The following is a 25,630-nucleotide window of genomic DNA, read 5'->3' as shown; positions in this document are numbered from 1 at the left end:
TTGTGTAATAAAATATAATATTTTTTATATATATATATATATATATGTATATATATATATATATATATATATAAATAATTATTTTTTAATATTTTATATATGATTTTTAAAAATGCTTTATTTATATTATTATATTTTTAAAGCATATCAAATTTGATATAAATGTATGTGTATAGGTGGCCGCTCTGAAGTACTTGCCCACAGTCCTGCAAGATGTGGAAACAGTGTTCGATGCTAAACTCCTCAGGTGAGTCTCATAACAGCCTAAAATCTTTAGAACACACCTGATCGGTCTGGGCTGAACTGATGTACTGACAACAGTTTCTACAAGTGCTTGAAGACACTTTAAATGACCGCCATCAGTTTGTGACGTCAGAAATCAATCACCACAAACACACAGACTCTCCTTCACTCTGAAGCTGATGGTCCTTAATGCACTTTTTTTTACCTGATCTACTCGAACGCTAATGCTATTATAACTGTAATGTGACTTTAAAGGGGTCATATGATGCTATTTCAAGTTTTCCTTTCTCTTTGGAGTGTTACAAGCTGATTGTGCATAGATAAGATCCCAATATTTGCATAATGCCGCCCAAATGTTCAGGCAAAGAAAGAAGGCGTGGTTTCAGTAACCACAGTTAGTGTCGATGCAGCCATGTCAGGGAGACACTGTGTGTTTCTAGGCGAAAGCAAAAGCACTTTATTTGGCCTTCCGGAAGTAGATGCATTTAGGAATCTTTAAGATCACTTACAACAGAACAGCAATGCATTTTATGGACGACCGTTTCGTGAACCTAGGAGAGGAGGTAATTCTGACTTTGCTATGACAATCTGGCGCTTCTGAATCAGCTACTGTTTTGTTATTAGTTTAAATATTTGCTATTGACTGTTCAAATGCAGAGTTTTGTGCATCACGTGTGTGTGTGAGAGAGAGAGAGACAGGGTCACAACCGTCTTAACCTTTGCTTGTGTACTGCACACATACCAGCTTCATCACTGTGTCTGTCACGCGACTCTGTTCCCCTTTTGGGCTCTGTCTTTACATTTATTTTGAAAGATGAAGCTGGCGATTATGGTAAGGGGCATTACATTTTCGCCGAGTGCTTGTGGTGTTCGGCCAATCACAATGCACTGGGTCAGCTGGCCAATCAGAGCAGACTGCGCTTGTCGGAAGGAGGGACTTTGTAGAAAACGAAGCGTTTGAGAGAGGCGGGGCATAGAGGACCTACAATAATGTACAGTATTTTAAAAATAATGTGTTTTTTGAACATTAAAGCATGTCAACATATTCTGATACACCAAATACACCAAATAATTATCTTTAAAAAAGCATCATGACCCCTTTAACTGGTTTAGCTGCTCATGCACTTAACTGAGGCAGATGTCTGATGTCTCGACTTGAGTTTTTGATGAGTTTGAGAAACAGTGGAGTGAGTTTCTCTCATATGGATAGTTTAATTTGAGTGTTTTTATCTAGTTAGAGCCGGGAGTGTGTGTGTTTAGCTTCAAATGGCGTCTAATTCATCACTGCACACAAAACACAGAACGATTGTTGCGGCTCCGAGAGGGTCGATATGATACAGTAGTTTCTCACAGACCCCGGTGGCGTTCAGACTCGATCAATAAAACACAGGTCACTTTCTCTGCCCTCAGCATTTATTTATGGATTATTTTTGCTATTTTTATCTTTTATTCAAGATTATGGATTAAGATCTTCTACAGAAATACAGTATAAACTGACACTTACTGTTGTGAAAAAACTGATTAGATGACTTACAAAATATCACAAAATGAGATATTAAGTGCATGAACTGCTTTGAAGCTCTTTAAAAATTTTGTCAGTCGATCTCATTTACTTTTTTAATACCATATACTTTTCTGTCTGTCTGTTTGCAGTAAGCTGTTGTATGATTTCTACACCTGTATTCCTCCGGATAAACTACAGAAACAGAAAGTGGCGTCCATGACTGTGATTGTGGGCAGCAAACTCTTCCACAGACAAGGTAAAACACACACTCATGAAAGTCTGAGATGTCATTAAAAATCTGGAGGCCCCCCCCCCCCCCCCCCCCCTCTATTTACCTGAAACTATACTGTAAAAAAAGCAACATTTTGAGTCATAAATACTAAGAGTTGTGAATTACTAGGGATGCAAATAATCGGTATCGGCCGATAAAGCAATTAACTGCACTAGGGGTGCTCCGCTCAGGATTTTTGAGGCCGATCGCAGAAAGCAGGTACCGGGCCGATACCGGGCATTTTTTAGACATTTTTCAAAAATATATATTTATCTCACCTAAATGTTTGATCATGCACTGCATTTTTGTTTTTACAATCGTGCAATTGTTGCACAATAGCTGACACGGCGCAAGCCTGATTTTGTGAGCTATATGTGAGGCGGCCTTTTACACCAGGCTCACACATACTCCGTTTGCAGTGCGCATGCAGCCACATGTAAGCGTTGCAGAAGCAGCAGGTGCTCATTGTGCTTTCACACAGGAGTCTGCAACTGATCCGTGGCTGTTTGCCATCTATTATTGCCTTGTTTATCTAAAAGTGCTCTTTTCCTTTAAACATAGCCAAAAGCCATAGTCTATGTTGACTGTGAAGCACTGTATACTTTAATTATATGCATTTATGGTGTAATTACTACATTTTAGTGTCAATCCATGTTCATATTTACCGCAAACAATGCGCTGTTACTTTAATTCAGTGCTTGCAGCACAGCAAAAATAGACTCAGTGCGGAAATTCCATTAACATGATTGCTTCATCTGGAAAGCATCTGCTGTGTAAATCATCTCATAGACGTCTTTAAGATGTTAGTTTTACATACATTCTAAATCATAAACATCTTACAGACATTTTCTAAATGTGTATACATCTGATAGGAAATGTCCTATAGATGTATTGCAGATGAGCAAACACTCTAAAAAATACGTCTTGCAGATGTAAATGCAGACGTCAAATAGACGTCTCCGGGATGTACGTGTGCTTTCAGGGCAGACGTTTTTATTTGAGTGTGATTTATTATATCTGAATATAAATAGCATTTAATATAATAGTGTTGTTGTTCATTTTAACCTCTAATGTACCATTAAGGGGGTCTGAATACTTTCCGTACCCACTGTATATAGTTTAGAGCAGTGTTTCCCAACCTTTCTTTAGTCTGGGCACCCTTTGGAAATTTTAACAAATTTGTGGCACCCTACAAAATTAATTTTGTCACAGAGGACACATGAGCATAACGTTTAGCAGATCAATGAATGAGAGGGCAGCGTTACCAGAGTTGCCCATTTACCACACCATGGTACAATACTGTACTACATCGATGTTTCCTGTCAGCTCGATTTTTGAGTGGACTTTGCTGTTCCGATGAGCATGAATGGTATACGAGTGGAACACTCACATGGGCCGTGAGCGACTGAGCGGAGCGCACACACATAGAGCGGGATAATACGCAGAGCGTCACACCACGTGAAAGTGAATCCTGAGCGGTGAACTCATTTTCGGCAGCCGGAATTTCAGTGCATCTCTAATTATTGGCGACATCAGAAATTGATATTATATAATAGCTGCTTTTTTGAACATTTTAGCAATTTAAAAATATAAAAAAATATTTTTTTACACGGCACCCCTGCTCTCGACAGATGGCACCCTGGCACCCCGGTTGGGAAACACTGGTTTAGAGCATCGGCAGATATCATTCTGAGTAATCTGACATGAAAATTCATAGCAGTGCATCTACTACTTTAAACTACATTAAAACCCATGTTAGACCATTGTAATACCCCCAAATATTATCCCAAACTAAGCAAACACAGTTATCTGAACAAAGATGTTCAAACAATATTGCTGAAACATTAAGAATTTGTGAGTTCCCAGCATGCATTGCAGCATGAATAAATTAGGCATTTACTCTTAAAGTATTATTTCTTTTCTTTTCTTTTCTTCTCACAGCGTTTTTGATATGTTATTTTACACTGTATCTTTCCTCGTCTCTTTCTCTCTCTGGGTTTATATGATGGCCTCTGGCCTGCTCCTGCCAAACGGCCTGTTAACTAGATGCTATAAAGTGATGAATGGTGTGTGTGTGTGTGTTTGTGTGTGTGTGTGTGTGTGTGTGTGTGTGTGTGTGAGCTCTTTAACTTCGATAAGATGCAGACGGGTGATGAATGTGTTTGTATGTGTGTGTTTTACTAAAGAGTCTGATGGTTTTGCTCATGAGAGCGGTGATGGATTGTGTCGAGTGTGTGTGTTTAATGATGGGTAATCATAGACAGATTCATCATCCAGCTTCATTTAACATGAAGTGTTAACCTTTGCTTGTATTCGTTGTAAAATCTACCAACACTCTTGTCAGTGCATGACCAGGGTTATTGTAGCTAACTAAAACTAGAAGAAAAACTATAAAAAAAACATTTTACGTCAATTGAAATAAAATATAAAGAAGAAAACTTGTGACATATACATATATAGTGATATACAAATTAGGGGTGTCGAAATTAATCGTTTCTTCGATGCATCGCGATGCAGACGAGGACGATTCGTTATCGGTTCAGTAATAGACCATAACCGATTATAACGTACTGACTCTTTTCTGACGTGATTTGTCACATACGTGCTTTGTCGCGGTAGCATAGATTAGGCACGTTCGGCTTGAAGCACCGCTGCGCAGAATGATCAGTGTATGACCAAGTACCGCGAGAACAATAAGAGAGAAGACGGATCCTTATGCTTTCGCGGTTGATGTCATACACTCATCCTGCGCAGCACTGCTTCAAATCGAACGCGCCTAATGGCAGAGGAAGGCGAGACGCGAATGCGAGTAATTAAAAATGCTCCAAATACTTTAAAAGCCAACATCTGGCCACATTTCGGCTATTATGAACAACCTGAGCACGACCTGGAGAAGACACATGCTGTGTGCAAATCATGTCACGCACAATGAAATATGTAGGGGGTAGGGATCAGTGTTGCCAACTGCTTTCAATTGAAAGTAGCTAAAACTGGTAGCCAAATGTCACTAGAGGACATCACAATGGCAAATTCACTGATCTATATAAAGATGAACATAGATCAGTGGGCAAGATGAGAACTTAGATAAGGGTTGTCCAAGAAGTTGCTATATTTGTCCCTAAACTTTTGAAAAAAGTCTTAAAAGGGGAGGGGAAGTCGCTAAATCTAGCTACAAAGTAGCTAAATTGGCAACACTGGTAGGGATGGGCAAATGAAGCCTCGTGAAGCACTGAGGTTTTACTTTGACTGTTTCGGGAAAAGATTCAAAGCTTCGAGTGTCTCGAAAACAGCGCCATTTGGTGGTTCATAAAAAATATAGCAGTCAAAAGCCTGTGAAAGACAAGGCATCTACCACATATTCCACAGATCGATTCAAGTTACGTGCACAAATAAAAGCCTAACAGTGTGTGTGTTTGTTGCGTTTTTGATAAATTAATTTACCCATTAAACTGTGCAATTTCATACCAGTACGAATATCAATATGATGTAATAGAAGAATAATGTACTCGTATGAATTGCATATGACAAATATTGAATTTTTCTGAAATAATTTGTATTCTTCATATTACTTCGATGACTGGGTATCTAAAATGTATCTGAATAAGTCCGAATTAAAGCTCATTCGTAAAGAAAGATCTGGGGGATCGAACATTTCGACACGCAAAGTGAATCGTGCATTTTTTCTGCTGTAAAGTTGGGCATTTTAACATGGGGAGTCTATGGGATTGACTCCCCTTTGTAGCCAGCCTCTAGCGGCCAGTCGATGAATTACAGTTTAAGTCACTTCCGTGTTGGTCTCACGAGAGAGAGCGGGAGGTTGCCGCTTGAACACAACACAAGCTTCGAATCGAGGCTTCATCTGGCACGCCCATTTATTCTCAACACAAGCTCCGATGCCTCAGTTCACATCACTAGCAGGGGGTAATACCACTAACTTAAGAAACCAGGTCAGGTACAGTTCATATATCTGACTGCTTGTATTTATTGACAAAATTGTATAAATGTGAAGTAAAATTGAAAATTGAGGATGCGGTTCATTGGCAATGCATCGTGATATCGAATTGAACCGAATCGATGACATGATAATCGTAACCGAACCGAACCATGAGACCAGTGTAGGTTCACACCCCTAATACAAATCTATGTATCAGCACATTTATGTACATCTTATTCACTATAATTAAATTGTGGCAGGCAATTTATTACTGTATATATATCAACATCATATTAGTCCCGCCCAGCTCTCTAGTTATTGATATCAGCGTCGCTTGTTCAGTCGACAGTCGATGACTAATGATGGACACACATATGATGAAGTGTGTATTATAGCTGACCTGACTAGTTTCATCTGCGCTATTTTATTACATGTTGGTGTTATTACACATTGTTGTAATAGACAGACAGATGTTTTTGGCTGTGGCATTTTGTCTTATTGTTTTCTAAAATTACTTTGACAGGCCTGAGTTTTAGAGAGACTTTATACTAGCAACTCTGGTGTAAACATCAAAACTGCAGGGTATTGATCCGTTTTTTTGTGCCTGTCTCTGCTTGGCTTGCCACAAAATCAGATCCGCTCTACAGATTTCACTGCAAATGATAATTTCTCCATCTCAGTTGCATTCGACATCCTCTTAGTTTGCATGAGACATCAGGTTTCAGAATGAAATTCATGCATTTTATTGAGCACAATCTCAAGCTGTCCACTCCATATGTGTCCGGTGCGTTCGCTCATAAATATTCATGAGCGCTGCTATTTCGCCTCCAGTGATTGGTCCAGGCCTGCTTGACATCACAATGCGAGGATTTCTCTTTTGTCCCGCATGATGCGGCCAGCTGTTTACTTATTCATATATTCATGTGTCATTTTATTTATTTTTGAATTACCGTGTTCCCCGTAAGCCGTCCTGACAGGCATTTTAATTGAAATTTATCCGTCCGGCCGCTGGAAAACGAGGCCCCATTTTGTGAAATGTCAGTCTGAAATGAGTGCGAGAGGAATGAGACATTTATACACTGTACAATTAACTCCTCCATATTAGCCTCATCTAGTGTGTCCGGCCCTCACCTGGAGGAGAAACAAGGCATGATGGGAACAGCGTCAGGTGGCAGTGAGCAGATTTGTAATTTCCATACTAATAGTGCATCATTAACATGAGTGCATTTAGAGCAGTATGCTAAAGGTGTCGAGTAATGTAATGTTTGTGAAGTATGCAGTTTTGGGTCAGGATGGTTTTTTATTGTGTCTTTGTGAATAAATTAATACTTTCATTCACAAAGATGCATTCAATTGATCAAATATTACAGTAAATATATTTATAATGTAATATGCCGTTCTTCTGAACTTTCCATTTAACAAAGGATCCTGAAAAAAGCTATCATGTTTTCCTCAAAAATATGAAGCAGCGCAACTGTTTTCAACATTGATAATAATTAAGAAATGTTTCTTGAGCAGCAAATCAGCATATTAGAATGATTTCTGAAGGAAAATCACTGTGACACTGAAGACTGAAGTAATGATATTGAAAATTCAGCTTTGATCACAGGAATACATTTTAAAATATTTTCAAATAGAAATCATTATTTTACATTGCAATAATTTTTTCCACAATAATACTGTTTTTACTGTATTTTTGATCAAATAAATGTAGCCTTGGTGAGCATAAAATATTTTTTTCAAAAAGATAAAAAACAGACCCCAAACTCTTGAATGGTAGTGTATTTTTATTGCTTTATTTAGTTCAGATTCAGCCAGGGTTCAAAGAACTTTCTATTATTTCTGTTTGGGTTAGATTTTCACTTTTATTTAAATTTTTAAGATACTTGTTGTATTCCTTTATATTTGTAAGTCGCTTTGAATAAAAGCATTTGCTAAATGAATGAATGTACAGTAAATGAAAATTTGTGTTTACGTTTTAGTAATTTCGTTGTGTTTGTGTCATTTTATTAAATTTTTATATATATGAACATTTTTTTTATATCTTTAATTTTTATTTTGGTTTTAGTTTCATTTAAATAAGAGTAAAGTAATTATATTATGCATAATTACATATGTAAATGTATATTTTTAACTGTCTGATTGTTACAAAAACCTGCAGATCCGTCATGATTTTATTCTTCATAATTTAGCTTGTTTAATATGAGTTGCTGGTTTAATAGTTCACATTTGTTGCCACATTGAGGGAAAAAACTTTGTTTTTTTACAAAAAAAATGTAGTTCAATTTTAGCCATGAATTATTTCTATATAATAATAATAAGAAGAATATATTATATAATATATATAAGCCAATGGACCAGGAACGCTTTTAAGTCACTCTTCCAAGGTCGTTTTACCTGGTATTCAGCTTTTGGTGAGTGTTTATTTTGGACCCTGGATGCATTATAGATCAGAAACAGAATGAAAGGTGAAAAAGATGGATTTTGGATGAAGGCTAAAACATCTTTGATATTAGAAACCTTTAAAACTCTCATTGCAGTGTTCAGTTTCATTACAGAGCGAGAATGATCAGATTTACTGTCAACTTTGACACTTAATTCTGGACTGAAATGAACTCCACGAAGCATGAAAGTAAGTTTTTTTTAATGGTTTCTAAATCAACTTTATCAATCAAACATGATCCAAGTGTAAAACTCATTTTATACAGTAGATTGAATAGCTCATATTTGTACTTACAGTACAAACCAATATTTGGTGTTAATTTACTCACCCTCAAGCCATCCAAGATTTAGGTGACTTTTTCTTCAGTAGAACACTTTCAAGCTGAAACTATGGTCGTTGATGATTAATGAAATGCAAATCAATGGCTACCAGCACTTTGAGAGTCAAAATAAGCATATCAGGCAACACTATTTTTGTCTGATATGCTTATTTGGACTCTCAAAGTGCCGGTAGCCATTGACTTACATTTTATGAATCACCAGAGACCACGGTTTCAGCTAAAAATCTCATTTACTGTTATACTAAAGAAAAAAGAGGACGCCTAGAGGAGCGCGGGGCACAAAGTAACGCGGGGTAAGTTGTAACACATGTGGTTTAAATATTTCCTCACATGCTAGCATAACCAAATTTACAGCATTTACTAGTTACTATATCAACATTATATAGAGAAAAAAAGTGCACCAAAATTCAAAAGTCTTTTGAAGATATCGCTGAACATTTATTTTACCATAGTAAAATTATATTTCTGGCTCAAGTACATTTTTCATCTCAGCTTTTATTACTCATTAAAAATTAGACAAATCTGCTATTATTTTAATCTCCAGTCTGATATTTATCAGTTTTTTTTAATGCTTCGCTAACTATCAGAAGACAGTAACCAGTTTTAAATTCCAGTTGCGCAGATGGGGTGTATGTTGTAACACTGCGTTACAATGTGCCCTGCCGTGCTATTCTATGACATTAGCGATGTAATTCACACTATTTACTTTAATAAGTTGTAATGAGAAACGATGAGAAACAGGTGAATAAATACTGACAGTCAATGTTTAATGTTAAGAAATTATTATTTCAAGACATGTAAAGCATTTTGGCTCGTTTATGTGGGCCGTCCCAAGCATGGTTGCAATGTGTTCATTGTCAAACTCCAAAATCAGATTATTTTTAATTCTTAAAAAACGCCATTATTTTATTTGAAATAAATAATTATTTTATTTTATTGACAAAATATTTTAGTTTGTCTTGTATATTTTTTTCATTCGATCAGATAAAATGTTAAGCTGTTATATGGTCATGTTACAACGTGCCCCTCAGATGTTAAAATGTACCCCACCTACGGGGCATGTTGTCACATTTCACTTCCAATTTTTGGAAGTAAATGAAGAAAAAACGTATACACTGTAATCATGAAACAAAGCGACATATTTGTGCTAGACAAGTGTGAAATTACTGTGGATAAAAAAATTATACTCTGAACCCCATGTGGATTTACACAAACTGAGAAAGTCAAAAAGTGTTACTTTGTGCCCCGCTCTCCCCTAGATCTTGCAGTCCCTCCAGGATTTTGCGATTCTGCGATCGCTGTATTTTCACAAGAGCTCGCAAATTTTCTTAATTGCCGCAGATTTTCCGCAGATTTTGGGCTTAGACGCGTTCCCTGACGTCATCGCAACGCGCATTCGGTCAAAGAAAGATTATTCTCAGTTCCAAAAATGGAATGAACAGCCTTGTGTTCTCATCATGACCGATTTACAAGAGCTACACTGGACAAACGAACCGAAAGCGTAACGAATCCACACTTCTCGTTTGGGCTACGCAGCGCAGCCAGCCGCGGGTTGATCTCGATCACACGACACCATTATACACAGCGCTGGGAGATACAGTGAAGAAAGCAGTCGAATTTGCCGCAGAATCAGTAGCATCTCTGTGAAATCTTGTGAGAAGCATTCAAATTCGGCGCAGAATTCTGTTAAAGCTACAGATATCAGAACAAACGCCACTGATGTGGAAACCAGGAAAAACATTGTTCAATAAACACAAATCACCACCATTCACCATGGATTTATCATAGTGAAACTACAGGAACAACTTGTGGCAGAAATTATCGAATGTTTTCGAGTGTTTTTAAATGCTTCACACAACTTTTCCCAACACTTCAAAGCTTTAAGTATTACTGAATTTGAAAGTTATTTTAATGGGATTACATTATTTGTTCATAGGTTGCCCCCATTAATAAAACTTAAAAGTTTCATGATGTAGGAAAGCAAACAATTAAAAAACAATAAAAAAAAATAAGACATTAAACTACCACTAGTAGATGGCTGCAGAGAAGTACTTATAGGCCATTTCCACTCCCATATATATATATATAAAGGGTCTGAATACTTAGGACCATGTGATATTTCAGTTTTTCTTTTTTTATAAATCTGCAAAAATGTCAACAATTCTGTGTTTTTCTGTCAATATGGGGTGCTGTGTGTACATTAATGAGGAAAAAAAATAACTTAAATGATTTTAGCAAATGGCTGCAATATAACAAAGAGTGAAAAATTTAAGGGGGTCTGAATACTTTCCGTACCCACTGTATATATATATTATGTATTTATTAAATTATATTTAGACATTATGAATGACAGTAATAAAAGCTAATTCTATCTGCATCTCAACTACCCAGACAGCACAAGTACATTTGTAAGACGTCTGCTAAAGATCTGGGAAACATCTGCTGTGTAATCTGACAAACGTCTCAGAAGCAGTTTACATGCATTCTAATGTCTATTTGACATCTGATAGGAAACGTCTTAGAGACGTATTGCAAATGAGCAAACACTCTAAAAAATACATCTTGCATATGTAAATGCAGACGTCAAATAGTCATCTTCGAGATGTACATGTGCGATTAGGGAGAGTGCTTTACTGTCAGGTGCTGGGGCCACCTTCTGTAGAACTTAATGGCACTGGTGCTGGTGTCCTCAAATGTTAGTCTGGAGCCCTACAATGGTTCTCGAAGTCAGAAAAGTCATAACAATGTTAGAACAATGTTGTCTGTGGTATATTTTCACTGCAAATTTTGAGAAAGGCTGCAGCAAAATCAGTCATTTTAGGCTGCAATAATCTGAAAAAATGTCCGCGAAATCCTGATCTTGGATGGCCTGAGGGTGAGTAAATTAACAACTGATTTCGATTTTTGGGTGAACTATCCCTTTAAGTACATATACTATAATCATGATGATGTGCAACTTTAGTCCTTGGAATGGAAAACACACACACACTCATGTGAATCTGCATTTGACGCATTTAATTTCCTCTTGATGTGAAATCAGATTCATGAATAATAATAATATGAGAGCAGTTAGTTCAAATTATTCCGCTGTCACACTCGCAAACCTGACAGACGGGAATTACTGAATCGTTTAAAGAAAGAAATAACGAGCGAATTACCCAGACACTCTCATCTGCCTCCGATCTGCTGCATTCTTTTAACTCAAAAGAGATCTTTAAATCACAGCTGCTTTTGAAGAGCCGTCGGCTGGTGTTCGAGCAGTTTGATTCTCTGAGATCAGAACAAACACACAGACCACATCTGATCTCAGACCGGCGCTCCTGGATCCCACGTGTGTTTGATACGTACGGATGCTCCATAAAGAGAATCACCATGCATAAAAGCCAGAGATGGAGATTAGTTTTAATAAGAGTTTCATAAAGTCATCTCTCCTCTGACTCAGAACTTTATCTGAATGTCTGACTTTTTATTTCACTCTTCAGTGCAAAAAGTTATCATTTTGATGATAATACAATCTAATGTAATATGCACAGAGAGTCGCGTGATATAATAATCTATCGATCAGTCCTAGTTTTTGTGCTTTTTACTTTCTTTTGGCTTTGTGAATTGAAACCCTTCTGAGCGATAAACCACTATGAAGCTCAATACAGTCTTACACGTTGTCTTCTGTAATGATTACATTTTTTTCTATGTGTGTCAGTGGTATTCTAGTATTCCTTATATGCTATTATTATTTTGAATTAGCATTTATTTTGTATATTTTGTTTCATTATTTTAGTTTAGTAATTTTGATATTTTTTACATTTTAAAAAACTTTATTTTTGGTTTAGTAATTTTATTACTTCAACTTATTTCTGTTTTTTACATTTGTTTTTAAATATTTCTATGCAGCTTTCATTTATTTTTTTACTTCAGTTTTAGTTTTAGTAATTTAAATACTTCACCTTCCATTTCCATTATATTTTCAGTTTCATTTGAATTTAGTAGTTGTGTGATTTTTGTCACTTTCATTTCTATGTAGATTTAATTATTTAATGATTCTTTAGCTTTAGTTTTAGTAATTTTAGTACTTCAACTTATTTCTGTTTTTTACATTTGTTTTTAAATATTTCTATGCAGCTTTCATTTATTTTTTTACTTCAGTTTTAGTTTTAGTAATTTAAATACTTCACCATTTCCATTATATTTTCAGTTTCATTTGAATTTAGTTTAAGTTTTAGTAATTTTGTTGTGTGATTTTTGTCACTTTCATTTCTATGTAGATTTAATTATTTAATGATTCTTTAGCTTTAGTTTTAGTAATTTTAGTACTTCAACTTATTTCCATTTCTTTAGAATTATTTTCATTAGAATATTTTTATACGTTTGTAGTAAGTACATTTTGTTTGATTTCAGCTTTATTTTAATGACTAAAAACAATTTTTAATAGTTTTAGTTAACAATAACAACACTGCGTGCCTATATTTATTGTTTCATTTTCATTTTATTTTAAATTGTAGTAATTTTATGTGGTTTTTGTCATTCTCATGTTTTTGTTTTGTGTGTGTGTATTTAAATATTTCTTTGAGCTTTATTTTTATTTCAGTCTTAGTTTGATTTTTTTTAATCAAATATTTACGTTTTATTTTAGCTTTATTTCAGTTACCAAAAACAGTTTTTAATAGTTTTAGTTAACAATAGCTACACTGTTGTGTGAGTGCATTTATTCAGGCTTTATTAATTATTTTCATGCTTTTTAGGCCTTCACAGGCATCCTGGCATTTGTATGTGTGTTTTAAAGCAGGACAGTGAGTTTGTGTGGCCCTAATGATGATTTAATTTCTAGGCTTGATGATTCTAATGAGAAATGGTTCAATGAAATGTGCATTACATAACCAGAGTAATATAGAAATCAAACACACACATACACACACACAGTAATACACAAATTTGCCGTTATTCACTCTCTCAGTGGTGATGCATTAAAATGATGAAGTGTGTCAAACACACACACACACACACCTCATCTGACTAATTCAAATGCAGTGAAAGTGAATTAAAGTTTTTTCCACTCAGGCCTTAATGTGGCTGTTGTTATGGTTACGGTTGCCGAGGGCTTTTCCGACTGTTTATCCTGCTGGGTTAAAAGGCATTACAGCAGGGAAAATGCATTTCACTCTTATTTGTTAATTTTTTATTATTCTTTCAGCTTTTTCCCCTGTTTTTCCATGTCACCATCTGTTGATGGAAGTGTTGCACTCATTTCAGGATCTGTGGGCAGAGTTTGCCATGGTTTCTAACTGGGAATTTAAATGAGAATATTTCTTGGAATTGATATGGATATTCAAGACTTTAAGGGGCTTTCAGAAGTAATTCCACTGGCCTTGATTATAACAGCGTTTGCCAACTAGAGTTTTACATTTTGTGAGTCACTGGAGTTTGTGTTATTCATCACTATGATGCTAGGAGGGTTTCCAGGGCATTGCTATGCGGTTGCTAGGGTGTTTTGTGTGGTTGCTATGGTGGTTAAGAGAATAATCTGGTCTCAAAAGCTTAAAAATAAACCAAGATTAAACCAAGTTCGAAGTTCTTGTTTCATTTTGTTGGCATTAGAGTTTGAGTTTTTACTAAAAGTGCTGTCAACTGGCAGAAAAAAATAAATTTTCAACATGTTTTTAGGAATAAAATTGTGCAAATAATATATAAACAAACTCCTCTGTAAAGCCTTCAGAATATAAACAGGAATGAATCTGTAAAGTTTGATGCAAGTGCTGCTGAAGTGGAGATTGCAGGCTTATTTTGAAAAAAAAGAGGCTCTTAAAGATGTGTATTATAATGGAAATCTACAAGCACAAATAAACAAAGTGCAATAAAATAAACACTATGTGTATATTGGATGTTTTCTTTCCTCTAGTCTGAAAGAAGATGTTATGGAAGCAAAATAACCCAAAAATGACCAGTGCCTTGCCTTAAAAGTCTGACATCTATAGAAACGGTGGCTGTTTTTCAGTGCAGTCAGACGTTTAGAGCAGCTGTTGTTGTTTTTGCTCTGAAAGTCCCACCTAAATAGGAGGCATGGAAATGATGCACTTTAAAGTTTGTGATTGTCCGAAGCAGCTGTCATCAGAATGTTAACAGCTGAGGATCCAATTTACAGCTGCGCTCTCGTTCCGCCCCGTGGGAGAGAATTACAGGTGAATTTGATGCTCAACACATTTCAAGGAGAAATATATATATTAACAGCGTAGCGAAACAGGGCAGGTATTATTGTGCACGAACATCTAAAATCTCAGTAATGGAAATTGGATTGAATTAGGCCTTCGATTGCTGCATGAAGAGCCAGAGTTAAAACTTATTCTGATTTCAATCTTCAGTGTCGATGAAGGAGCTTTTGGTTTTCACACACTTTTGTCTGTGGCACGGTGCGGTGGGTCCATCTGGTTTAAGCCAGCTGGGTAATTGAAATGGTGTCTTATTACCATGTGAAATAGATTATTGTGAACTCTCAGGATAGAATGACAGATGAAAATGAAGGAGGGGTCTTTTTTGGCAAAGAGAAAAGGGCTGAGTTATGATTCTTATGGGAGCAGTTGTCAAGATCTTTTCCTTGTGAGAGAAAGACTGACACATCAGTGAGATTACATTCATTTTTGAATACTCAACCAGCTCTGTGATTTAGTCTTCACTTCAGTCCTGTAGTTGAGGAAGAAAGGTACAAAGATGATCAGTCTAAGTCAGGGTTCCTCAATAGGCGGCCCGCGGGCCACATCCGACCCGTGAGAGAAAAAAGTTTGGCCCACGCTAATTTAAAATTTTGTGGCATGAAAATTCAAACGCAGCATCAGAAAGCTACATTAACTTACATCGTGTCTACACTGGACTGTGCAATAAAATACAATATAACTCGTTATAATCAGTGATGCTGTCTTGGATGCGGCGCGACACAACAAATCCCCGACAGTAAACTGCTGACTCGTTCTATTTATAACGTACTGACACAACGTTCAAATGTTTGCAATGCTTTGTCACGTCTAGTGTAGATACGATGTGACAGCAAAAACATGGCGAGTGTGTAGCAAAGAAAAGTGAACACGGAAAATAGATGATTCAAATGGGAATGGACTGGACAGTTTTGAGTGAGTGATATCTTTGTTATGGAATACATGTGTTGGTTTGCAGTGAGTTCACAGTTTTAATGTTCAAGTTTGCTTTAATTTGTTTTCAAGATCTGAGGTAAAATATCTATTGTTGCTTTGTTGTATCTATTGTTGTGGCTAACGCAATATAACGCAAAATAATATTCAAACTCACATTAGACACTTTTAACATTGAATAAAGCACATAATCATTACCTGAGATTATCGCTGTCATATTTTGTATGTTGTTCCTGCCGCAACGTCGCAGAAAGTAAAAAACTTTCCTAAAATAGAATCCCATGTCGCTTATTGTCACGTGTCAGTAGGCGCGTTTCCATTACAGATTTGCGCAAAACTTTGGCGATATTTTCTGAATGTCGATAAAAAAGTATTGCAAAATGATGGCGTTTCCATTAGGCGTATTTTCAATTTGCAATTTCAATTTGCGCAATTTGAAGGGTAATGGAAACGCACCTACTGGCGCGGGGGGTTAGGACAAAAACTACAAGGAAAAGATACTTTTTATCGCGTCGTGTCTGGTTGGGACACACGGTGTTACATTTTGACCCCCCCCCCCCCCAAAAAAAAATCTAAGCATAAAAATATTAATACTGACAAATCTAATAATTGAATCTGCAATTAAGGAACGTGGAAAGAAGAGCTCCAATCTGGGAATGAGCAGGAATATTTGATTTGCATGGCAGACATGGAGATCCAGATTTTTTGTTTGTTGATTTGTTTTTCATATTCAACAGGCAAAGTTCTTCTGTATCTAAATGCAAAAATGTTCATAATTGTTTGAATAAAACAGACTGCTGGGGAAAAAATCTGAATATTCATCTTGTGACTATAAAAGCAACAATAATATAATAATTGTAATAATAATAACAATGATATACTGTATATATATAGGTCAGTGGCCCTTGCCTTGGTATTGTTGGCAGAATTCGGCTCTCGGCGAAAACTAATTGAGGAACCCTGGTCTAAGTGATCAGGGATCTGATCAAGTGGTCACATCTGATCGCTAAAACCTCATGCAGAAACACACGTGACAACAATGCATTTTTAGAGTGAATGCTGATCTGTCCTGACAGTAGCTAAGGACCACATACTCACCTGTCAATTATCTATTCAACTAAGACTCACTGATTCAGATGATCCAGCCAGAGCGAGTCTCCAGTTAACAACTCACTGATTCAAATGATTTGGTCAGAGTAAGTCTCCAGTTAACAACTCACTGATTCAAATGATTTGGTCAGAGCGAGTCTCCAGTTAACAACTCATTGATTCAATGATTTGGTCAGAGCGAGTCTCCAGTTAACAACTCACTGATTCAAAATTATATATCTTGGTGATCTGTTCAAATGATTCGGTCAGAGCGAGTCTCCAGTCAACAACTCACTGATTCAAATAATTAGGTCAGAGCGAGTCTCCAGTCAACAACTCACTGATTCAAATGATTTGGTCAGAGTGAGTCTCCAGTTAACAACTCACTGATTCAAATGATTTGGTCAGAGCGAGTCTCCAGTCAACAACTCACTGATTCAAATGATTCAGTAAGAGTGAGTCTCCAGTTAACTACACAGTGGATTCACAATTTTGACTCAAAAGTAGGGATGTTCATTTTAACCGTTTATAATTTTGACCGATTAATACAATCAGTTAAATGGTTTAAAAAGTAATTTAATTATTTATTTTTTCAGTAATTTATCAAAATATTTTAAAAGGTTTGCTCCATGGTTAAAATACGCTATATTATATAAAAAAAGTGTTTTTTAGGGGGGTGGGGTGGGGGGGACATAAGTCGCGTATAAGTCGCATTTTATTATTTCATTCAGAAATAGGCCTAATGTCAACGTGAAATGTTTACAAACATTATGATAAACACTGTAAACATAGCTAGGCTATTTTAGTTCCCCTCACTCCACAACAAATCCTTTTAACTAACAGTATTTAGAAAAGAATAAGAATGAAAAATATAAGAATCTATAGCAATATAAATGACAAGCCAAAACAAATTCATTTAGGCTAAAACGAAACTGAAACCAACGTTGGGTCTCTCATTCCACACAAAATCAAATGTTTCCATATTCGCGATGTATTTGAATGGCAAATTATTGTTTATTATGTACTTCACGCGCATTCCAATATCCACGTAAAACAAAATGTTTTGTTTACGTGGATATATACACAATACACATGTGGGATCACCCGAAGGGGGAATCACTACACATGGGCACCTAGCGTTGGGCCTGGTATGCCAAGACTATAGCCTCCACTAACCAGTGGGCAAGTCTTTGTTTGGAGACAGCCTTTCCCTTCTGCTGACCTCCAAAGCAGACAAAGAGCTGGTCTGAGGTCCTGAAGCTCCGCGTACGGTCCACGTAAATGCGCAGAGCGGGAACGGGACAGAGCAGAGCGATGACTGGGTCTGCCTCCTCCCGGGGCAGCGCTTGCAAGTTCACCACCTGATCCCTGAAAGGCGTGGGGGGAACTTTGGGCACATATCCGGGCCGGGGTCTCAGGACAACGTGAGAGTTACCCGTTCCGAATTCTAGGCACGAATTGTCGACCAAAAATGCCTGCAGGTCCCCTACCCTCTGATGGAAGCCTCTCCTCAGTGCAAGACACATGAAAGCCTGCATGGAGTTTGCTAAAAAACACCTGAATAAGATTCTCTGGTCTGATGAGACCAAGATAGAACTTTTTGGCCTTAATTCTAAGTGGTATGTGTGGAGAAAACCAGGCACTGCTCATCACCTGTCCAATACAGTCCCAACAGTGAAGCATGGTGGTGGCAGCATCATGCTGTTGGGGTGTTTTTCAGCTGCAGGGACAGGACGACTGGTTGCAATTGAGGGAAAGATGAATGCGGCCAAGTACAGGGTTATCCTGGACGAAAACTTTCTCCAGAGTGCTCAGGACCTCAGACTGGGCCGAAGGTTTATCTTCCAACAAGACAATGACCCTAAGCACACAGCTAAAATAACGAAGGAGTGGCTTCACAACAACTCTGTGACTGTTCTTGAATGGCCCAGCCAGAGCCCTGACTTAAACCCAATTGAGCATCTCTGGAGAGACCTAAAAATGGGTGTCCACCAACGTTTACCATCTAACCTGACAGAACTGGAGAGGATCTGCAAGGAGGGATGGCAGAGGATCCCCAAATCCAGGTGTGAAGAACTTGTTGCATCTTTCCCAAAAAGACTCATGGCTGTATTCGATCAAAAGGGTGCTTCTACTAAATACTGAGCAAAGGGTCTGAATACTTAGGACCATGTGTTATTTCAGTTTTTCTTTTTTAATAAATCTGCAAAAATGTCAACAATTCTGTGTTTTTCTGTCAATATGGGGTGCTGTGTGTACATTAATGAGGAAAAAAAATTAACTTAAATGATTTTAGCAAATGGCTGCAATATAACAAAGAGTGAAAAATTTAAGGGGGTCTGAATACTTTCCTTACCCACTGTATAAATAGCCTAGCTTTATTATATTATGTTTTTCTCCGCTCGCAGAAGCTCTGCAGGTACGTGATGTGATATGATGACCATGTGAATCCTCATTTTCTGTTGTTTGCTGCTTTTTGCGCTTGTCAAATTAATCCCCGGGAAACAAATGTAAGTATTTTTTAACGGGTCACAGACACTTATTTTTTCTAATTTTAATTTAAAATAATCTTGTCGGTTAACGGTTAACAATCGGTTAACGAGCGTCGGTTGTCGGTTAGGAAAAATAACCGAAATGAACATCCCTACTCAAAAGGCACCAGAAATGCGAGATCTTTGGAGTCCAAAAAGTAAGTAACTAATGGTGAATTTTAAGCTTTATTATTGTAAATGAAAATCATAGATCAGGACTGTCAGTTGTTTGTGAACTAGATCTGCTTTGAAAGGGTTCAAGCATTTCACTGTATGAAATCCACATTATTAAATCACCTCTCAATGGGGTAGGTTTTAGGTAAAAACTAAACATTAAAATATTAAAACATTAAAATAATGCAAATTACTGCCCATGCATCTAACCCCACTGCTGAAGCAGTGAGTTTCAAACTAGTATGTTTGCATACACATTAAAATGAAAATCGTAAAATAAATGTTAATCGATCAGTACTATTTACAGTTAATTCATTAGATTAAAATTCAAATACATTTGTACTTTTGTAAAATTGAAAAGGAGCACTCAAAACTTTTACTGGAGTAATGTTTTATCATGGTATCTGTACTTTTACTCAAGTGCTTGTCTTGTGTATTTTGTCCACCGCTGCTGGCAACACATGTTAGTACCATGAAAACTGTGACATGTCACAATTGATCACACAAGATATATCATTCAAAATATCTTAATATCATATAAACAAGTCTTTCCAGTCCTCACAGGAAATAGATTAGATGTTAAAGTGATCTGTTTAAGACAAACAATAGACTATTCTAAGAAGAGTAACTGATGTGCCGCGTTTTTCATTATTCATTTCCAGTCAAAATGCATTATTTGTAGAAGTCATCTAAGTGATAGATGAAGCACTTTTGGCCATCGCTAGCATGGCTCTCGGCCAGGATCAGTCCACAGTAATATAGAGTCTGTCGAGTAAGTGGTTTTTCCTCTTATGTAAAAGCATTTCTGCTCAGCCGAAAAACGCTGCGAGCATGAACTCTAGATGTGTAGGTCACTCTAAATGTTATGGTATGCGCATGCACACATGATGCTGTGTGTGTTTGTCATGTTTTAATGCTTAATTTGGATTATGACAATGATAAACACATACACCGAGTGCCGCTTCGGTCTAGGAGGTGAAAAGGTCAGTTTGACCTTGAGAAAATGCTCGGCGGCACATTTTCCTGTTGTTCTTGGCCGGGATATTGATGATGAAACAGGACACTCTATAAAAAGCGACACTTGCAAAGCCTTCATGAGTTCAGATCACTCAATATTAGCTCTTTCTCCCCGAGGGCTGCATTTATCTCTCCTCTGAGGAGTCTTGCTCTCATCGCTCTTTATCTCACAGGGACATAAAGTGTGACAAATCCAATTACCTTTTGCCTCGGTAATTAGCATTAGTGCCGACGTTTATGATTGTCGTTTATTTACCAGACTGAAGGTGCAACAATACTGTAAGCGTACGTTAAACTGGCCGTTCACTGTGATGAACAGCTCTAAATGTTTCTCTGTGAACCCTGGTGATGTACGGTGCTCGAAACTCATCTGCCTTTTCTTGATGCATTGCACTCTTGTGAGAGGGAAACTCACCTGCTGAGACTCATTTGAGCTCTGAGAGAGAGAGAGTGAGAGGGAGACAGTGTTGAGAGGAATGCTTGTGTGGGAAGATCAGGTCAATGGCAAACGCTGATGCATTTGTACATGAAGTGCTGCATTCTGGATAGACTTTGGCTCTTTGACCTGCATACAATGAATCTGGTACACAAATAAAGTTTTTGTTTATATATATATATATATATATATATATATATGTATATGTATATATACAGTATATATATGAGTCATTCCTGGGTTTCTGTAACATCTCGGCTTGGAATATACATTTTGTTGAACTACATATAATTCTTTTTTTTTTTTCAGATTTAGACACCTTTTTTTCTCAACCCCCGTAACGGACAAAATGGGATTGGTTTAAAAAGGATTTTACACAGAACTTTTGTTTTAAAAGTATATGTATATATTTTATTATCATATATTTATTATTATTAGTATATCACAAATAACCATAGTATTAAAAAAATTAAAAGAGAAATAATAAAAAATATTGTACAAAAAATATTACATCAAAGAACCAATGGACACACATACACAAACACACACACATAACATGGTATTCAAATGTGAAAAATTAATTGTCATTGTCTTTTGAAAGGTTCATTTGTGCTCTGCTTTAGTTCATCTTTCTATCTGACTTTAACTTTCTCAGCAAAATCAGATTGATCAATGTTGATAATCAGCTGGTAACGAGCCAGAGTTTAAATGAGCTATTAATGTGCTGATTTTAAGAGGCATAAGAAAATATGCTTGAGTGAGAGTCAGTCACACTTCATCAAACAGGCCTCAAGACACTCACCTGCTCTTATATTTGCACCTAAAATAAGTTATTTTAATTTATGATAATTTACATATACACATTTGATATGTTAATTGCTTTTAGTTTTTTGAGTGGATGAAGTCTTTGCATGTGCCAAAAAGCTGTTTTCTCCACAATGTCCTGATGTCCATCCTGATTCTTATTCAGAATTTTTGTGTAGCATTTTATGAGTTTAATTTATTTCCGTATTTATTTTGATATTATTTACTTTATGTAATGTTTTCATCTCCAGACTGCCGTGACATCCTGTTACCCATGATGCTCCGGGAGCTGAGCGGGGCGTTGGCCGTGGTGGGGGAGGGGCTTCAGGATGAGAAGCGCAACAGCGTCGAGCTTCTGAACAACATCCTGGAGGTGCTGAGCCAAAACGATGTGGTAAGAGCCAATCAGAGAGCAGCACACTAATTCACCAGCCAATCACTGCACAGTCAGTGGATTTCTGGAGACATTTCATTCAATAGTGAAAAAACATTGTTTAAAATTTTTCAGTCCTATTAAAAATGGATACAGTAAAATTGCTATAAAATATAAAGAAATACTGATTAGAGTAGTGTGTTATCATGCGTCATGAGTTTAATAGTTTGACATCAAATATTATTTTTTACTTTTTAATTGGGCATTTAGAAGTTTTTGAGATTTTGAGGATTCAGATCTTCCACTTTTTTGAGGATTATGATTATGATTTGAAAAATGCATCTAATCAAGAACGATGTGGTAAGAGCCAATCAGAGAGCAGCACACTAATTCACCAGCCAATCACTGCACAGTCAGTGGATTTCTGGAGACATTTCATTCAATAGTGAAAAAACATTGTTTAAAATTTTTCAGTCCTATTAAAAATGGATACAGTAAAATTGCTATAAAATATAAAGAAATACTGATTAGAGTAGTGTGTTATCATGCGTCATGAGTTTAATAGTTTGACATCAAATATTATTTTTTACTTTTTAATTGGGCATTTAGACGTTTTTGAGATTTTGAGGATTCAGATCTTCCACTTTTTTGAGGATTATGATTATGATTTGAAAAATGCATCTAATCAAGCACACACACACACACACACATACTCACCTAGATGTAAAATCTGAGCGGGTTTTTAATTACTAAAATGGCAGTGGATTGCACTCGGTTCTTTGAAGTCTGATGCTCTAATCTCACTTTCTGAATGCTGATGCGCTTAGACACTGAACTTCCTGAACTTCCACTTCCAAAGAAAGTGGTAAAACGGAGACAGAGGGAGATAATGAAGGAGGTCAGGACGCTGCCGTGTGTTTATCAGCGCTGCCTGTTTAACCTAAATTGTTGCTCTCACACAAAAACAGTCTTTGGTTGTTTAAATCAGCACTAGTGCTGCTTCCTCTTAAAGAACTTCTGGGTTCAAAACAAGTGTAGATATATTCATAGCATCTGTGGCATAATGTTCATTACTACAGAAAATCATTTCATACTTTTAAAGAAATATGTATACTAAAACGCATCCAGTAGAAGCCTGTGGGGTTATAAATATTTTATATAATTTATATCAATTAAATTAGATTTTTATAAGAACGTAAGTAATGTTTTGATATATAAATTTTTATATCCATTTAAAATGCTAAATAATTTTTAATGTGTGTGTGTTTTAATATATTTGATAAATTATGTTATATAAATATATATAATATTATTTGATTTAAATGTATTAATATATACATTTTTATGTAATTTAAAATGTATATAAATGTTTCGAATTTTTTAATGAAGAATTATTCTTAATATTTAAATTTTACACAATTATATATCATTTTAAATGTTAATACGAATTGATAAATATTAAATAGTAATGGTACTATATATGTATGTATGTATGTGTATATATATATTTTTTTTAAATTTTTATTTTTATTTTTTTATTATGTATATTTAAATACACACCCATGCATGTATATATTTAAGAAAAATATGTTACGTTTATATATTAAATATAATAATATATAACTATAAATTATATGTAGATATGTAGATAAATGCAAATATTTTCAAAATATATACTGTGTATGTTTGTATTTATATATACACATAATACATATACACAGTACACACAGATATATTATGTAAATAAAAACTTTTATTTTGGATGTTATTAATAGTGACAGTAATTAGTAATAAACATATATACTGTATATATACACACACACACAGACACACGCGCACACATACATACACACATGATATTACTATATTACTATATATTAATACTATTGCTATATATATATATATATACATAGAGAGAGAGAGAGTAATACAGTATCTATTATATTATATAGTATATAACATAGTGTATATATATTTTTATTATGTATTATATTTTATTCTTAAAATGTAAAAAACTAATATGGGTCTGCTTTTATAGATGGGCTTTTAGTTATTCATCAGAGTTTGATTTGTCTCTGTGTATGTCGTCCTTTATTTTCAGTGGTAATCAATCAGTCATGCAAACAAATGCTAATGAAACCGAGCCATGTTCAGTGTTTACACTTTTCAGGAAGTCAACCCATGAATGTCTTAAATATAGTTGACTCTGAATATTATAAGTGTGGAGTTTTAACGTCACACTTCATCTTTAACTTAAATAGAAGCCGTACATGTCCTTCAAGAGCTGTTTATGTTTTAGTGGAGTGGCGAGGTGAGCGGGTCAGACCCGTCTGATTATATGATGATGAGCGACTGATGAGAATGATGGAGTGCAGAAGAGAGAGCAGAATGAAGATGTGACGGGGTGATGACCTCTCGTCTGCTCCTTTAACAGGATTCAGAGAGCGTTTCACAGTTCAAACAAACAGTGATGGAGAGAGACGTGTGAGGAAGACGCTCGCTCTCCTTCTCTCTCTCAGGGCATGTTTCATGCTGCGGTTTGAATTAAACTCTCGGAGAGCCTTCAAAACATTATTCACCTCAAACGATTCTTCTAAAAATACAGATGAGAGAACATCTGTGAGAGCATGTATTTGTAGAGCCACACACAAACATTATGGGATGGGAAATAAGCTGTCTAGGTATTCCTGAGTGTGTCGTTTTGACATTTAAACCGCGTTTAGACACACTTATTTGAAGATAAGAGCAACCATAAAAATCCTGCTAATATGTAATGAAACTAAATCTAATGAACTAATATACATGCTGGAATATACATCATATTTCAACCCAAAATCACAAGAACAATATTAGAAGTTTGGGGTCAGTAAGATTTTGTGATATTTTTGAAAGCAATCTCTTCTGCTCACCAAGGCTACATTTATTTGATTAAAAACACAGTAAAATCAGTAATATTGTGAAAATAATGGTAGAATAAGATTATAAATGTCTTTGTCACTTTTGATCAATTTATTGTATCATTGCCGAATACAATTATTATTTTCTTTAAACCACAAACTTTTTAATCCTAAAGTATATATGAATATATTAGGGCTGTCAGTTTAACACGTTAACTTAATTAATTAGTTATGAAAAAATAATGTGATTAAAATATTTTAACGCAGCTAACGCACTGGCCCCGCCCCCAGACCTGTACGTCATCTTACATTTCATATAGTTGACTGTTGACAAGCAGGACAACTAGGACTGTTGCGATAACCGCAATATCGCGCTATTGACGAGTAAACCGCAGAGGAATGCAAGAACCGCAGCAACCGCGATTTTTGCGTGTTTTCTTT

General features: G+C 36.0%; 1 protein-coding gene across 1 annotated transcript in view; it reads left to right on the top strand.

Moving 5' to 3' along the window:
- Positions 1 to 25,630, top strand: part of LOC107552325 (dedicator of cytokinesis protein 2) — a 120,660-nt gene that overhangs the window by 42,968 nt on the left and 52,062 nt on the right. Inside the window, exons 20-22 of the mRNA XM_016234186.1 lie at positions 177 to 247; positions 1,897 to 2,003; positions 22,171 to 22,313. Coding sequence (XP_016089672.1) covers positions 177 to 247; positions 1,897 to 2,003; positions 22,171 to 22,313 — 321 coding nt within the window. The remainder of the gene's footprint in view (positions 1 to 176; positions 248 to 1,896; positions 2,004 to 22,170; positions 22,314 to 25,630) is intronic.

This window comes from Sinocyclocheilus grahami, unplaced genomic scaffold, assembly GCF_001515645.1.
Source record: "Sinocyclocheilus grahami isolate Dianchi unplaced genomic scaffold, SAMN03320097.WGS_v1.1 scaffold447.1, whole genome shotgun sequence".
In the NCBI taxonomy this organism is placed as follows: Eukaryota; Metazoa; Chordata; class Actinopteri; order Cypriniformes; family Cyprinidae; genus Sinocyclocheilus; species Sinocyclocheilus grahami.
Note: the sequence above shows the minus strand (reverse complement) of the source record. Positions and strands in the feature narration are given on the sequence as shown.